Source organism: Falco cherrug, chromosome 8 (assembly GCF_023634085.1).
Source record: "Falco cherrug isolate bFalChe1 chromosome 8, bFalChe1.pri, whole genome shotgun sequence".
In the NCBI taxonomy this organism is placed as follows: Eukaryota; Metazoa; Chordata; class Aves; order Falconiformes; family Falconidae; genus Falco; species Falco cherrug.
The window spans coordinates 44,806,524-44,822,666 of NC_073704.1; the positions used below are offsets into that span (position 1 = coordinate 44,806,524).

Consider the following 16,143-nt stretch of genomic DNA (forward strand, 5'->3'; position numbering starts at 1 on the left):
CCCTCTGCCAGCCTGCTGGCCCAGGGCAAGGAGCACACCCTGTGCTGGCCAGGGCGAGCGCCAGCCCGACCCACAGGCCCTGGCAGCGGGGGTCACGTGGAGCGATCCCTCTGAGAACGGGCATGCATGTGCACACCCACCCAGGCCGAAGGCCCCTATGCCCCAGCTAGGCCAGGCCACGCACCCCCTGCGCCTCCCACCTGCTGCTCAGGGCACAGCTGGGCCACAGGCACAAGCAGCTGCCCCCAGCCCCACTCCAGGGCCACTGAGGCCGTTCCCTCCCGCGCACACAGGGCCCAGCGATGCCCTTGGGGTCTCCTTCCCCAGCACCAGGCACCACTCCGTGGGGCAACATTAGCAGCAGACAGAGCCACCCCACACGGCGGGAAGGCAGCCGGGCCCTGAGGAGCCCAGACCGCGGCCGTGAAGCTCGGGGAGCTCTCGCTGCTCTGCGAGACCCGGGAGCGGCCCGGGGGCCAGGGCCGGGCCTCGGGAGGAAGGCGGCAGCCCCCACCGTGATGGCGGCAACCCACCCGCCCCCGCCCCGCCTCAAGATGGCGGCGGTGAGGGGTGCGGCAGTGTCAGGTGACCGCCCACCGCCCAATCAGCGGCGCCTGCGCGGCGAAGATGGCGGACGATAAGGTGAGCGGGGCAGCGGGGCAGCGGCGCGGCGGGAGGGGCTGGGCCAGGGGCTGAGGGGGCGCCGGGTGGGTCCCCGGTGCCGGGGTGCTGCCGAGGCGAGACCGGGCGCAGCTTGCGTGTCTTCCCCAGGACCCGCTGCCCAAGCTGAAGGACCTCGCCTTCCTGAAGGACCAGCTGGAGAGCTTGCAGCGCAGGGTAGAGGACGAGGTCCACGCTGGTGTGGGGCAGGTAACGCGCGGCTCCCGCCGCTCGGCCCGGCCCCCCGGCGTGAGGGGGCTCGGTAAAACCCCCCGCGCTGTGCGTGCCCCGCACAGGCCCGCCCTGCCCAGCAGCCTCCTCACTCTGCTCTTCTCCTCAGGATGGTTCCCTGCTGGCCTCGCCCTTTCTCAAAGGCTTCCTGGCGGGCTACCTGGTAGCCAGACTTCGCTTCTCGGCTGTCCTGGGATTTGTGGCTGGGACCTGCACCGGGATATACGCTGCTCAGAACTACAGCGTTCCCAATGTTGAAAAGACAGTCCGGGACTATTTCAATTCACTGAAAAAGGGTCGGGACTAGTGAAAAGCCCTTTGGCAGCAGCGATTGTAGGAATGGCACTCCTTAGTTACAGGTGCGGAAGTTCCTAGGGCTTTCAGAGGCACGTCACGTACAGCGTTCTTTTCCACTGGAAAAGGGCTTTACACCACTTCGTTGTGAGACACCAGTGGGTCTGGTTATGGGTATTTATTAGAGCATCGTGGCAGTGGATTACTCTGATAACTCACAGTGGCTTGGAAGCGCTGGTGGCTGACAGTTTGCCAGCTGCCTTTTCCCCTCATCTCTCTCCCTGTGCCGCTGCAGACTGAAAGGACATGCCTGGGACATGCCATCATGCTCACCACCTGTACGCCCTTCCGCCAAGTGCGTGCTTTGCCTTAGGAACATGCTTTGTGTGGCTTCCTGGGGAGGCTTGTAGTTCTCTTCCTAATGAAAGACAAAACCATTCTCTTCTGCAGCATCATAAATGTAGCAGGTGACATCCTGTTTTAATCAGGCTCATTAAATTCATGGTATTTGGTCTCTTCTTGAATGTTCTAGGGTGCAAGTCTGTCTGGCTTCCTCTGCACTGATAGCAGCTCGCCCTTGCTGGCTACTGCCTGAAAATGGTGATGTTTGGTAATGCTGCTGGCTCTACAAACTGGGTGCTGCGGAGGGGGCTGTGGGGACTGATGCTGGTCGCATCCATAGCCATATATGGCTCTCATGCTCCCCTCCTGACCCGATGCAAGGTGGACGGGAGGATCCCCTTCAGCTCCACGTCTGTTGTGGTTCTCGTTGAGCTGACAAAGCTGGTGTTCTCCCTCGTGTTCCTGCTGACCTGGGACCGGGAGCTGCTAGGAGTTACTGTGTCATGGCACCATGTTGCCCCCTTCGCCCTCTCTGCCCTGCTCTATGCTGCCAACAACAACCTGGTGGTTCATATGCAGCTCTTCATGGATCCCAGCACCTACCAGATCTTGAGTAACTTAAAGATCGTCAGTACTGCGCTCCTCTACAGTCTTTTCCTGCGACAAAGACTGAGCATGCGCAAATGGCTGGCTCTTTTCCTGCTGGTGGCTGCTGGGGTGAGCTACAGCTGTGGTGGCCTGCAGGATCCTGGCAGCCCCTCCAAGATGCAGCTGCACATCACGCTGGTGGGTTTGCTGCTGATCTTGGTGTACTGCCTGATATCGGGCTTGTCAGCTGTCTACACGGAAGCCATCCTGAAAACCCAGGCACTGCCTCTCAGCCTTCAGAACCTCTTCCTTTACTTCTTTGGGGTCCTACTCAACTTAATCGGCTACTTCTGGAGCAGCACAGAGGGCAGTTTCTTGGAGGGCTTTTCCTCCTGGGTGCTGGTGATTGTGGTCAGCCAGGCCTTGAACGGTTTGATCATGTCCGTGGTTATGAAGCACAGCAGTAACATCACCAGGCTCTTCGTGATCTCCTGCTCTATCCTGGTCAATGCCCTCCTGTCTGTCACCCTCTTCAATCTGCAGCTCACCCTCCTCTTCTTCGTTGCTGTCTCATGCATTGGCCTTGCTGTTCACTTGTACTATGGGGTGACGTAGCTGCTGCCTTCCTGCCCCTGCATGCTCCAGGGCAGCCTTTACTTGTTCCTCAGGGGTGTTTAGTGTTTGTGCTGGGGCTGGTGTTAGAAGCAGGGTGGTGCCCAGGCCACCGGCCTCCCCACACTGGTGTTCATGGGGAACCATTACTGGTGGGTGCACGCACAACTAGCAGGGACCTCCCAAAGGAGGAGGGCTGAGGAGGGGGGTGCCCTGGCCCTGTTTCCAGGGGGTAAGCTGGGCCCTGCCCCAGCCCAGCCAGGCTTTGTGCCCAGTCTCAAGGGTGGGTCCTGAGCCCCTTGTTCATATGGCGTGTTACATTCTCAGGCTGTTTCCCCCCTCTTCCCCACACCAGAGTGCACCTGCTCTTGTGGCTGTAAATGCTCCAGCAGCAGTTAGCTCCACTGTGCTACAGGCTCATCTGTGTGCAGGCAGCCTTGCATTGGTCTGACACCTTTTTGGCTCTTGTGGATGGTGCTTCCCCCCACTGTCTGCACGAGGCCAGGTGCTGCCGCCTGGAGACCCTCGCACTGTGTCCAGGACTCTCTCCCACCTCTGCAGTTTTCCAGCCCTCTCCTTGCTGCAGCCTCTGGCTGAAGGGCTACTGTCTTCAGGCTCCGTTTCCCCTTCTTGGGCATGGTGTCATTGCCCTGTGTGGAGCAGATGGGGAATGGGGGGATGTGGGAACTGTTTCAGTGGGAAATGGCACCCAGATTTGTACTGATGCTGAGCTGGTGAGCTCCTGGCAGACAGAAGTCACTGCTGGTTCTGGCCAGGGTTATTAAAGTTACGGTTCAACAGCATGTGTGTGTGTCTGTCCTCCCTGCGGGAAGGCATCTGTTGCACTTGACAGAGGTTTGGGGGCCAGGGGCACATCTGAGACTGACAACACATATTGGTGAGAGGCACCTGCTTTATTCCACATGGCAGCAGCTGGGGGCCACCAGCCCTCCCACTGTGCCTACCTTGCTGCTCCTGCAGGGCTGTACCTGAGCCTATGCTCCTGCAGGCAGGTGCCCAGCAGCAGAGCGTGGTTTTTCCTGTGGGAGCAGAGGGGTGAAGCGCTCCCCTCTCTTCTGATAGCAAGCCCCCTCCCTGGGGCCAGATTTCTGCAGGGATCAGCTCTCAGCAGGCAGGGTGGGAGGCCCTGCCCTGTGTAACTGCTGTAGCTGGGCCTGGCTGGTCCCCTGACATCAGGGCTGGGGCTAGTGGCTCACTCCAGGAGTGGGGGTTGAGGTGGCAGGGGTCTGCAGGGATCCCAGCCTGCCTGCTAGGGCAGCTGTCCCCACCACCCTGGGATGCTGGCTCAGCGTGTCTGTGAGGCAGCATTGGCCAAGTCCAGCTGTTGGGCATCCTGCAGCTGCTGGTTGTGTGCAGCAAGGTCTGCAATGTCCTGCAGCAGCAGCCTGGGCCTGCAGTCCAGGGCATCCCTCTGCTTCTCTGCCAGGCACTGCTGGTCCCGAAGCACCTGTGGGGATGCCTGGCATGGCCCCAGCAGCTTGGAAATGAGTCCCCAGCCCTCCCCTACCACCTGCAGCAGGTGCTGCCTGCAGGCCTGCATCTTCTGCTGGTGACCCTGCAGCAAGGACTTCTGGTCCCACTTGTCCTCCTCCCACCTCCTCTGCACTGCCTCCAGGCTCTGGCCAAGTACAGCCACCTCCCGTTGGCAGTGAGCTGCATCCCACTGCAGGGAACAGGGATGAGGAAAGGGCAGCTCTGGGCTGTCTCTGCTCCCTGGGGTGTCCTACATACGGAGAGCAGTGCCAGGGAAGGAGGGGAACCTGAAGCCCACAATGATAGGCTCTTTTCCTGTGCCCACCTCTCCACTCATCTCCTGGCCCGGCACTGCCCAGTACCTGAGCTCTCGCTGGAGGAGCAGGCAGCGCTGAGCCTGCAGCTGCTGCTTCAGTGCCTTGGGCAGGGCGTACTGGGCCTCCAGCGATGGGCACAGCTGGCACAGGCTCCCAGTCTGGCAGGGAGCAGAGTGGGCTCAGACAGCATCCAGGGACACGGTGCAGAGGGCTGCAGGCCCTGGGCACTGCTCTCGCTCAGGAGCAGCAGGCAGGAACCCAGTGAGCCCCCACTCACCAGTGGCTGTGGCGCTTCGCTTGCCGAGGGCTCTGCCAGCAGACCCTGCCCTGTGCTCGCCAGGGCTCAGCTGCCCCCCGCCCTGGCTGCTCTCACTGGGACACTGTCCCATGGGGGGAGAGGGAAGGGGAATGATCATGACGTGGTGTGGCTGAAAAAAGCAGTTTAAACAAAGGACTGAGGCCTCTTCTAGCCCAAGGGAAGCCTTTCCCCAACATGTGAAGTGATGCTCTGTGCCCACATATCAGCCACCCCGGTGTGGAGTGCATGCCTGTCCCCATGCTCCAGACCTGCTGGCTCCAGGCTGGCAGTGATCAGGGGCTTTTGGGTTCCAGGCTGCTGGCCCAGCACTGTATTCCCTGCAGAGACCCGGTCCTGTGGGAGAAGGAGATGTTATAGGGATGCAACCAGGATTCAAGGCTTCTTCACCTGGGTTGCCCCTGGATGAGGGGTTCATGGCCTGACCTGTGCCCACCTTGGTACTGGGTTGATGCATCTGGCACCTGAGCACCTCTGCCGCTGCCTGCTTCTTCTCCCGCCTTTGGCTCTTTAGCACCTGGAAAAGGGGGCTAGGGGTCCTTGCTGGGCTGACTGAGACCTCCAGGCATAGCACAGCTCCAGGGACACATCCCACCCTCATGATCTCATCTGCCAGCAGGCAGCCCCCAACGCCTGCCCTCAGTGCTGTACAGGAGCTTTAACACCAGGACAGAGCCCAGAACTGATCTGACTGGGGGATATCTGTGCCATCCTGGTCCCATCTGGTGGCCAGGGGCATTCTCCCACCTGCAGCTCCTGCAGGGCTCTCCGCAGCTGGGCCACGGCCACCTTCTGCTCAGGGAGGCCAGCTCTAGCCAGCAGCTCCATCTGTAGCCCTCAGATCTCCCTCCAGCGTGCTGCCATCTCTTGCACAGGGTCCCAGAATGTGGCTGAGATGGTCTTAGCCAGCCCCTTCACCCGCTCAGCCAACCCCAGGGCCGCCAGGATCTCTTCTCTGGAGGTGTCTGGGAGAGCAGCAAGCCCTGGGCAGGGGCCACAGGGGTCCACCAGCACAGGGACATGCCGGTGCCTGGCCCAGGGTTAGGGCTGATGGGGATGAGTGGAGCTGGTGTCCAGCCTCCAGTGACTGCAAGTATCCCTGGGCAGCAGCCAGGGACCAAATGCCAGGCAGGGGGTGGGATGGGGGAAAACCTCAGGGAGGGGGCACCCAGAAGCAGTGTCCCCATCCCTGGTGCTACCTGGCAGCACCACACAGGGCAGCAGGAATATCAGGCTGTTCCCCTCCAGTAGCCGCTTGACAATCCAGGGCAGGCAGCCAGTGTCAGGCAGCGGGTGGCCGGTGGCTGGTGCCCTTGTGCATGGGGTGAGAGACAGCCCAGGAGAAGGATGGGGCTGGGACCCATGTGCCAGGCAGCTGAGCCCCAACCCACAGGAGCTCGAGGACAGGTTGGCCATGCTAGGATCAAACCCACATTCCCAAGGGGTGGTGGCAACCCCTTGGCTCCCAGCCATGGGCTCCCACTGGGGTGTCAGGGTCCCTCCTGCTTCGCCTCTGGGTACTGAATCCCCCCAATTCCACAGCAGGTACTATGGGGGTGCCAAAGAGGTGACATGGCTCGGTCCCAGCTCAGAGCCACAGCTCTGGTACGTACAGCTTGGGACAGAGCCCGGTGGCCCCAGGGGATGCCAGGATCCTGAAGGCTGAGCGCTGGTACCTGCCACCCTCCAGCTCCCACTCCACGGTAAGAGTGAAGAGGCTGCCAGTGCTGGGGAGAGGCCAGCGCAGGAGTTGGGTTGCAGCGGTGCCTGGAAGCAGCCCCAGCACTCCATGGGCCAACCCTTCCTGACCCTGCAGGATATCTGCTGAATCCCTCACCCCTGCATGGCTGAGTGCCCATCTGCAGGGGGCTGCTGCACACACCCCTGGAACAGTGCTGGGATAGCACCAGTTGTGGACACTGGTGGCAGCTTGGGCATCAGACATGGCAATTTCTGTTGCCTCCTCCACTATCCTGGAAGCAGAGGGAGACAAGGGTGAGCGAGGAGGACCATGTCCAACCACCTCCTGCATGCCTGGGCTCCCTGGCTGGGCACCATGCTCCCTGCCCAGCCTCACACTTGACATTGGGGTACCAGCCCCCTAGGAGTACCGGCCCGACCATGGGGCATCAAGTACCTACAGGCCCAGGGCTGTGACATCCATCACTTGCAGGGCTCATCCATCAGGATGGAGCAGGTCCCAGGCTTTGTCATGGGCACAGACCTGGAACAGGGCTGTATTAAGCAGGGGGGCAGAAAGAGGGGGCTGCTGGCATCCCACGCTCACCAGGGACCCAGATTGCTCATAGCTATCTACAAGTAAGGCCTGAGAAGGGAGAGATCTCAAGGTCAGCTCCCAGCTTGGTTGGAAAACACCCAAGCCCTGTGTAGAGCTTGGCAGGTCTCTGGCAGCATCCTGGGGCCAAAGGGCAGGGCCCAGGCTGCTGACAGGGGCTGGCATTACTCCTGTGCCAAGCAAGGACACACTGGGGAGACCTTTAGGTCACAGGGAGCAGTGGTTGGCAGGAAAAGCCCAGCCGTGAGACGGGCAGGAGGGTGTTAGAGGGCTCCCCTGTTCCCACCGTGTTGCTGGAGCCTGGGAGATGCCCCATGGGCAGCCGAAGCTTCCCATGCCTGGGAAGTCCTGCAAAGAGGTGAGAAAACCTGGGATCCAAAGGTCTCCAGCCCCTTGTCACCCTCCGGCATAGGGGACTGGATGCTAGTACTGGGGCAATATATGCCCCTCGGCAGACCAGGGCCTGGCTGGTGGCAGAGAGGGAATGGGACCCCCACCCCAGGGCACCCTGGCCTGCCCTGCTCCTGCCCTACCTGGACCAGGCTAACAGTCTGCAGGCTCTGTGCATCGCCCCGCAAGGCCTCCAGCTGTTGGAAGATGGTGTTAATCACCTGGGGACAAGCCAGTCAAGCTGGCAGCCATTGGTTCTTGGCAGCTGTGGCTGGGTCTCACACCCATACCAGCTGGAATGGGGTCAGCTGGACAACCCAGGAGCCCAGCAATGTGCGGTTGTACTGTCACCTGTGCCCTACCATGCCCTGTGCCCTCACCTGCCAGACGATACTCTGGAAGGATAGCTGAGTCGCAGGGCCATGGGGGTCCCACAGCAATAGGGACATGCTGTAGCCAAGGGGAACCAGGGTCAGCTGGGGTCTTGCCAACCCCAAGACCTTCTCCTGGTAGGAGAGACGTAGCCAGCAGAGCAGGGATGGCATGGCACAGACAACATGGTGCAGATGGCCCAGCACAGAGGGCATTGGCATGGATTGGGTAGCACCACACAGGTAGTATGGCATGGGTAGCACAGCACAGGTAGCCCAGTGTGGATGGCATGGTGTAGGTGCACAGCATGCATGGCAGGGCAGGGCACAGCACAGTGGTGCACAGCATGCCACAGAGAGCACAGCACAGGCAGTAAGGCACAGTGTGGCAGCCATGTCCCAGCACCCAAGAGGAAATAGGGAACAGGTGAACAACACCAGCAGAGCCAGACATACAACTCAGCCCCGGGTCCCCATCGCTGCCTGTGGCACCTGAGGAGCTGGAAGAGGTGCCCAGTGTCCCCAGACAGCAGCGGGGTGCCCCAGCCCACAGCTTGGGCCAGCATGTCCCTGGCTCATCTGGCTGGGGACAGGTGTGCAGAAGAAGGACCTGGGGCCCACAATACCTGTCCTGCATCCAAGCAGAAGATGCCATCAACAGTCAAGCAGCTGTCCTGGCACAAGGGAAGGAGAGTGATAATGCTCAGCTTTCCCCTGTCCCAGTCTGACCAGTGCAAGGTAGAGGTGGACTGGGCACACTGGGGTGGAGGTGGCAGGGTGCCATGAAGGACTTTGTATAGGCAGGGTTGGGGGAAGATCCCCACCCTTCCCCTGCTATCTGGTAACCCCTAGGAGCCCCCCACAAGAGAGGGGCCCATAGGGGTGTGGGGCAGGATCAGCTTAAGACCTCAGCACCCATCAGGGTCCCAAGCATGGCAGGTGGCTAGGACAGAGCCCCCTGCTTCCATCTGCTTCCCCAGGGACCCTCATCCCATCAACACCCACATCCCTGCCACTCTCACCTGGACCTCCTTCCCAGCAAAGAGAAGCTGCATGGGGTCTTCACTGCTGCCCACCCAGCTTTCTCCCAGCCCTAAAAACACTGGGAGTGGGGTGGTGCAGGGGGGTCAGCCCCACCTGCCCCAGCTCTGTCTACTCCCTGCAGCCTGCGGCCAGGTCCCAGAGCTTCACATCATCCCCAAGCCCTCTCACTATGACCACGGTCCTCAGAGTCACCAGGGCGGACAGGACACCCTCTCCCCGTCAATACTGCCCAGGACAGGCCCACCAGTGTGGCCAGTGGTCCCAGTGCTACCACAGCTGTGGCTGCCACCCTGGCCCGGTTCCCTGGCATGGGTGTTCAGGCTGAAGGCACTTGGGATGCTGTAGGTGCCTGAAGCTCCATTGCTACCTGCTGCCTGGTGCGGTCCCACAGCTGCTCCTGAGCAGATATCCTGCTTGGCCTGCTGGGACATGGGGCAGCAGGGGAATGAGCCATGTCCTGCCCCATGCACCCAGCACCTGCTGGGAGCTGGACAAACCCCTGGGCATTGCAAAGCCATGCCGCACTGGAGGCAAGGGACAGATCCCTCCAAACCACCCTGTGACGTCCCCCATGATGGCACTCACCTCTCCAGCATCCATGGCCAGCTCAGCAGCAGCAGCCCTTAAGCTGCTGTTTCAGACAGGGCAGGGGATGGGGTTACACGGGAGGATCCTGTTTCCCTGTATTATTAATGGGTGTTGAGCACAGTCATGTGGGCAGAGACGGGCAGAGACAGGCCCAGCCTGGAGGCACCGTGTTCCAGAGGATGAGCCCTGCTGGCCAAGGAGTTAGTGGGACCATGGGAGCCAGGTGGGTGCCTGGACCTGCTCACATCATTAGCATGCTCCTGGCTCCAAGAGGGACATCTTTACAAAGCGGGGATGGGAGATGAGGGACCTCGGACTATCACAAAGGTTTTCTATGCACAAGAAGCAACCACAAACCACAGAATCACATTTACTACTGATCAGTCATACCAAGAAAGCACAAAAGGAAATCCTGAAGCTGAGGATCTCTGGTCTGTAGAAACACAGACTGTTGGAGACAGGAGGTGCCAGGACAGCCCCTGCCCCTTGCACTTGGACAGGACCAGGCACAATGAGGAGATGCACGTGTCCCTCTGTCTGCCACCATTCCCTCTATAGAATGAGATTATAACGCTGCCCCTGCCTCCCTGAGCCCCTGCCTGCCCAAATGTCTTCAGGCACGAGGGTGACACCAGGCTGGACATGAGTTGTCATTGCAAATGGAGCAAGCCACACTGGGGGCTTCATCAGGAGCAGAGCAAGGGGTGAGGTTGTGCTTCACATGGGTGCTGCTAAGGGAAAGTAAATCCTATGATTCAGAGGGACAGGGATTTCTCCTTCTTCATCTATTAGACAGGAGAGAGCAGCTGCTGCTCCCTCTTCCCAGGTCCAGCCAGTAGCACGGCTGAGCGCAAATTCCCAAGATGCAAATACAGACACATGGTGTACACATGTCCACACATGTCAACACAAGCAGAGCAGCGCCTTTGCTAGCACTGTCTAACCACCAACGGTGCTCTCATGAGCACAAGCACACAGGCAGCACGGCCCCATCCCTCCTCTCTAGCTGGTCAGGGCTGATGTGGGCTGGTGGCACAGCCCCACAGCCCCAGCCTTGGCCCAAAGGCAGGTGCACACACGTGTGCCCTCGAACGCATGGCAGACCCCAATGCCATCACAGACCCACAGCTGGACCCTGGGCCCTGTTTAGCCACTCTCCAGCTCCAGCCTTGGGTCTTTCCACACTCTGGTTTCTCATCCACCAGCTAGCCCAGCCGGTGTTTGCTCTCGGGTGACAGGTACACGTGCACAAACAGAACAGAGAGTGAGCTGACACAGAAAATACCCAGGAATAGATTTTAATGAGAAGGCAAGACAGACCATGGGGACAAAGTGCAGGGCTTGGCCAGGCAAGCATTGCCTACCTATGACCAGCCCCCTTCTCCCCCATCCCTGTTTTCCCATGCTTGTTCCTTCCCCACCCACCCACTGTGATCCTCCCTTTGATCCTTCCTGTAAGCATTCCCCAGTAAGGTTTGCATGCCCCCGATCTCCCTCAGCATCACATAATCAATGCTCTCTTTCCTATGAGACATTTCCTGAATCACCTGAAATGCAAAAAAACCTTTTCTTCTTATCACTTAAGAAGTTTCTAGCTAAACCTCTTCAAGGTCACACTTGGGGAGTTCATCCGCCAGTGCCTTGAGAGCTCAGGTCTTGGTTGCTGCCTCTGTTACCTCCCGCTCATTAGCATTTGTGTACGGGGGTGTTTCATTTATTCTTGTTCCTGTCTTTTGTGGGTGTTCTCTTATGCTGAATAGCTGTTAGGCAAACACCCTTGCAAACCAGACATCCTCCCCACCCATGGCCCCAGGTGAGGATAGGTGGAGGGTCAGCAGAGAGGCTGTGGAGGCTGCAAGGGTGTCTGGGCTTGGGGGCACAGGGATACAAGGCTGCGGGGTGCTCTGGATGGGGACCACCAGACCCCAGTCAGGCCTGGGGCATCTGAGTGCTGCCTGCAGTGGTGCAAATATGATAGAGCTGAACTCCTCCTGTCCAGGGCAGATGATTCACAGGGGCAATAGGTGCGTGTTCAGGCTTGAGGAGTCATGGATGGCCATAAGGAAAAACCCTCTGGGAGGGTGCAGTCATGGGACAGAGTATGGCAAGGGGCTTTGCTTGGGGGTTTCCCCAAAACTTGGATGGGCAAAGCCACATCCACCGTGGGATAATGCTGGGAGACAGTCCTGCACCACAGGGGAGTCTGGGCTGAGGGGTCTGAGAGAGCTCCCCACCAGCACTTGAGGGGTCTTGTGAGACTTCCCATGGAACTCCTGGCCTTGCAGCCCCTGGAGCTGAGCCCCTGTGGGGAAGCCCTGGTGGGAATGGTCACATGTCCCCTTCACACTCTGCATCAGGGCCGGATGAGCCTGGGCCTGGATCTGAGCAAGCAGATGACCCCAGCCACACCAAACAGGGCAAGGGCAATGCATACAGGGGCAATCACTGCAGCACTGTTACACTGCAGCACCGAGACCTGCACGTCCTTCACCAGCCTGCCCTGGTAGTGAGGTGGGGAGTGACACGTGTAGTCCTGGGGCCAGCCCTGCCCAAGGTGCCCCATGCTCACCAGTGCCTGGAGCCCCCCGGCCCCGGAGCATGAGCAGTTGTAGGGATTGTTAGCCACAGCCACATCCCGCAGCTGTCCCAAGAGCTTCACCTCATCCCACGGCAGCTCTCTAATCGAGTTATTGTCTAGGTGGAGGGTGTCCAACATGGGACAATTCCTGATGGAGGGGGCAGCCTGCAGCATGTTTTGGCTCAGGAATAGCTTCTTCAGGGAGCTGAGGGAGATGTCTACAGCATGGAGGTGGTTGCAGCTCATGTCCAACACTTCTAGACTGGGAGGCAGAGGTGTGAGGACTTCATCCAAGCCAGTGTTGGACAAGTTAAAAATTTGGAGGGACACTGGCCACTGACAAGAGGCAGACAGGTCTGCCATGAGCTGGTTCTGGCTGAGATCTAGATGCTGGAGCTCATGCAGCAGTTGAATGCTTCTGCACACACCATGGTAGGACGTTAGGTTATTGCGTTGCAGACTCAGTACCTGGAGCTGAGGGAAAGCCCCTTTACAGAAGGCGGGCATCAAGCTCTCATCCCCAAGGCTGTTTTGTGCCATGTTCAGGTACCGCAGAGCTCTGAACACCCTTCCGATGCCACAGGGCAGGCTGGTGACATGGGACCCAGTGACAGCCAGCTCCTGTAGGGTCTCCAGCCAGCTGCTCAGACTAGAGAAGTCCTGCTCACGGCCTGTCAGTGGGGCAGATGTCACGTTGTGGAAGTGCAGGGACAATATGGGCAAGTTCTGGCCATCCATTTTATCCCAGTTGCCTCTCCCATCGAAAATGCAGTTCTCAAACACCAGTTCTTGCACCTGGGTGTAGGAGAAGAACCTCAGGACTTGGGCAAGGAGTACCTCAGGCACCAGGAGATCACCAACAATTATTTTCCTGATGACAAGGGAGCCCAGCATGTCAATGGCGGAGGGGTCCAGGTTTCTGATGGGGAAGTCTACATATGTCTTCAGCTCTCCCCCGTAAAACTCCACGACAGAGGCTGGGAGGCACCGGATGATGCTGCTTAGGCTTTCCTGGGACAGGCTGTAGCACACACAGTGCTCCTGAGTGCGATTGAAGAAGCACCTGCCTTCTGCCTCCAACAGCCACAGCCACAGGACAGGGAGAACAGCCACATTCATGGTGAACAACCTAAAAAGGAGGAGAGCAACGGTGAAAGGCAGAACTGTTGTGGAAGCTGAGTGGACCGTTCAGATCTAGCCAGCTGGAGGGCTGGTTTGGGCAGGTTCAGCCCTGGAGAGCCACCCCTCAGGGACACAGTGCTGCCCTCATGCCTCCTGTCCAGCTGCCCTTTGTGTGGGTTCAACGCACACCATCGGCACCTGCCTGGCTACTCAGCCCTGACTCAGGACAAAGTCCAAATCAGCAGTGAAACACCCCAGAGCTACACCTGTCACTGCTCCTCGGCACAGAGCCGGTGGCACTGGTGTTTCCCCACCCCAAAAGCAGGGTTTCAGCAAGGCAGGGTGGCTCCTCCTGAGGCAGCAGCCGCTGGGCTCTGCGCTTTCCTGCCGGTGCTGCCTTGCTGCAGACTCCCACTCCTAAGCAACCAGGAAATCCCACAGATGAGGAGAAACTAGAAATGTTGAGTTGCAGACAGTAAGCCTGATATATCCGTCTGACCACAGGATGTGAGAGCCACAGCTCTGATTCTCTGTGCAGCTTGCTCTGTAATCTGGGACAGGAAATGGCAACAGAGGACTTCATATTTTCCTTTTTCTCAGCCAGTGACATGATTCATTACCAGCCTCCAAAGGGACAGTAGAAAATAATTTCTGAGGGTCTGTAAGCATTCCTGTCAGCACCAAGTACTGCTTTGCTGTCCAGCTGATGGGAGAGTCTATCACCAGATTGCAAAAAAGCAGCAAGCAAAAATTAAAGGCTTCTAAGAACGTGCTGACTCAACTCTGCCCGAGCACCCAGGCAGGGCAGCGGTGAGGAGTCTTTGGGGGTCTACAGCCCAGCCTCCTGCTTCGAGCAGGTCTGTTGCCAGCAGTAGCCCTGATCAGCCACAGCTCTTTCTGGCCTCACCTCAGAAACCTGTGGGGACAGAGGTCTCCCTACCTCTCTGTACCGTCACGGGGCTGCACCACGCTCCCAGGGAGAAGCTCACCTCCAGCACTTGCAGAAAGTCCCTCTCCCGGGGGTGGCAGCACAAAGCAGGGGTGCGTTTGTCCAGTGACTCACCAGCCAGCTCACACCAAAACGTTTCCTCGCCCCAAAGCTGCTTCCTCTAGCTGCTGCCAAATCCAGGGCTTAGGTGCCAAAGGCTATGCAAGTGCTCAACTCTCTCCTGCGCCTGATCCTCCCCTGCCTCCAGCTGGGGGAGACCTCGGTGCCTGCAGGTGTCTTACAGCTGCCGTTGGAGCTTCTGCAGCCCGTCCTGCTTCTGCTTATTAGATCGACGGGGTCGGGGCTAGTGGGGACCTGGAGGCAGGCTCCCAGGCACTGCCTTGCTCCCACTGCGTGACTTCCCGAGCAGCACGGGGCTGGCTGTGCCACAGGAAGCAGCATGCCACGCAGCAACCACCCAAGTCACTTCTGCTTCGCTTCTCTGCAGCAAGGGCTCTTGCGGCTGCCTGTGGCTGCAGGCTGGGAAGGATTTTGGTCTAAGTAGCAATGCTGCTCGCTTTCCTAGGAAGGATGAGGTAAGACAGTGTAAGACAGGGCCCTAAATGCACCCTCAGGACCAGCCTAAACACACCTTTGCTTCCAGATGCTCCGGGTTTGTTGTGCCTCAGAGCTGACTGCGTGCTGAGCACCCTGCAGGAAGTAATGCAGAGGGGTACAAGACTGTCATACTGGTATCCAGACCACCCCAAGATGCCTGTGTCCCATTTAGGATGGGGACAGGACAAATTCCCATCCAGTGTGTGCTAAGCTCAAAGCTGCAAAAGGCACTTTTTCACCCAAGGTCAGCTTCCTTGGCAAGCTGGCTAGTTTGCCTGGCCAAGGAACTCACATCACTTGCCCTGTGCTCCTTTGGCAGGTGGTGGCTGTGCCTACACCAAAATAGTAACACTCCTTGTCAGCAAGTGGAAAGTACCAGGCATTTGGAAAGATCTGTCAGGGATTTTTTTCTTCCCTGGGGATTTCTCTGCCTGTGTTGAATTTCAGGGAGGGTTTCAGAAAAGCAATGTAACTGTATGGCTAGAAGATGCAACTCCCAGTTTGTGGATGTTAATGCAGCATCACAGAGAGACACTATCAGTGTGACAACAGCTGGGGCTGGAGCTGCCTGTCCCCCGCACCCTGGCACGCTGCTGCCAGGCTGGGTGAAGGGAAGGTCTCCTTCTGGTCGTTACATCTACTACAGCTCATTTTCTTGTTCCTGGTGTCTCAGGTGGCATGCTGCACTGCTTTGCTGCCTTTCCTTAAGCAATTCCTTGTGCAGAGGGTTTCAGCAATTCCGTGATTCATCGCCTCCATCCTCGGGTTACACAAAACTGCTGCTGTGTGTACAGTGGAGGAATCAGCTTTCCGAGTTCTCCTCACCACTCCTTTTGATGAGGCCGGTGGCCCTGTCTGGGCCTGGTGCCTTTTGATTGTTCATTCCTGGCCACCACCAGTAAGTTCCCCAAAATGCCTTTCTGTGGAGAAGCAAGCTCTTCAGCCAGCCGCACCCCACTTCAAAGCCACGTGGTTTTGGAATGATCTTTCGGGTGATGACTTTCTTGTTCTCATCGCCACCATGGAAGATCCCAGGATACCGAGACCTGTTGTCTTGACGTTTCTGGGAGTCTCTGGCCTTTTTCGGCTTCCACAGACAAGCAGGCCAGCCCGCTGGCTCTGGGTTCGTCCCCTGCCCGGTTTGTGTCGCTGCGCCAGGGCCGGTGCCCGCGGCGGGTGTCACCGTGTGCTCCGGCCACCCAGCCGGCAGCTCGGCCTGCCCCGGCCGCGCTCCCCTGCAGCTGCGGCGGCAGCGCGGCGTGGGGTGCCCGGCACTGCCCCTGCCCCACCGAGGGCTGGTCCCGCTCCTCCTGTGCTGCGAGCAGGGGGGACCGGCCCCGAGGCTCCCCGGGCG

The 16,143-nt window shown here is 59.0% G+C and overlaps 3 protein-coding genes across 5 annotated transcripts; 2 read left to right on the plus strand and 1 right to left on the minus strand.

The window, feature by feature from the left end:
* Positions 1-508: 508 nt before the first annotated feature.
* SLC35A4 (solute carrier family 35 member A4) lies at positions 509-1,709 on the plus strand. Its single transcript, XM_027799128.2, has 3 exons — positions 509-642; positions 772-870; positions 1,001-1,709. Exons 1-3 carry the CDS (start codon positions 628-630, stop codon positions 1,196-1,198), a joined length of 312 nt encoding a protein of 103 aa, XP_027654929.1. The 5' UTR covers positions 509-627; the 3' UTR covers positions 1,199-1,709.
* Positions 1,710-1,776: 67 nt separating this feature from the next.
* LOC102053744 (probable UDP-sugar transporter protein SLC35A4) lies at positions 1,777-3,530 on the plus strand. The gene has a single exon (XM_005447505.4). The coding sequence runs from the start codon at positions 1,783-1,785 to the stop codon at positions 2,728-2,730; it is 948 nt and encodes a 315-aa protein (XP_005447562.3). The 5' UTR covers positions 1,777-1,782; the 3' UTR covers positions 2,731-3,530.
* Positions 3,531-10,825: 7,295 nt separating this feature from the next.
* CD14 (CD14 molecule) lies at positions 10,826-15,905 on the minus strand. 3 transcript variants are annotated; one of them, XM_027799133.2, is made up of 2 exons: positions 14,233-15,905; positions 10,826-13,250 (listed from the first exon to the last, which is right to left on the minus strand). In XM_027799133.2, exon 2 carries the CDS (start codon positions 13,238-13,240, stop codon positions 11,897-11,899), a length of 1,344 nt encoding a protein of 447 aa, XP_027654934.2. In that variant the 5' UTR covers positions 13,241-13,250; positions 14,233-15,905; the 3' UTR covers positions 10,826-11,896. The 3 variants fall into 3 exon arrangements, with proteins under 3 accessions (XP_027654934.2, XP_055574855.1, XP_027654933.2); XM_055718880.1 differs by having other exon boundaries at positions 14,184-15,905; XM_027799132.2 differs by having other exon boundaries at positions 14,307-15,904.
* Positions 15,906-16,143: the final 238 nt, after the last annotated feature.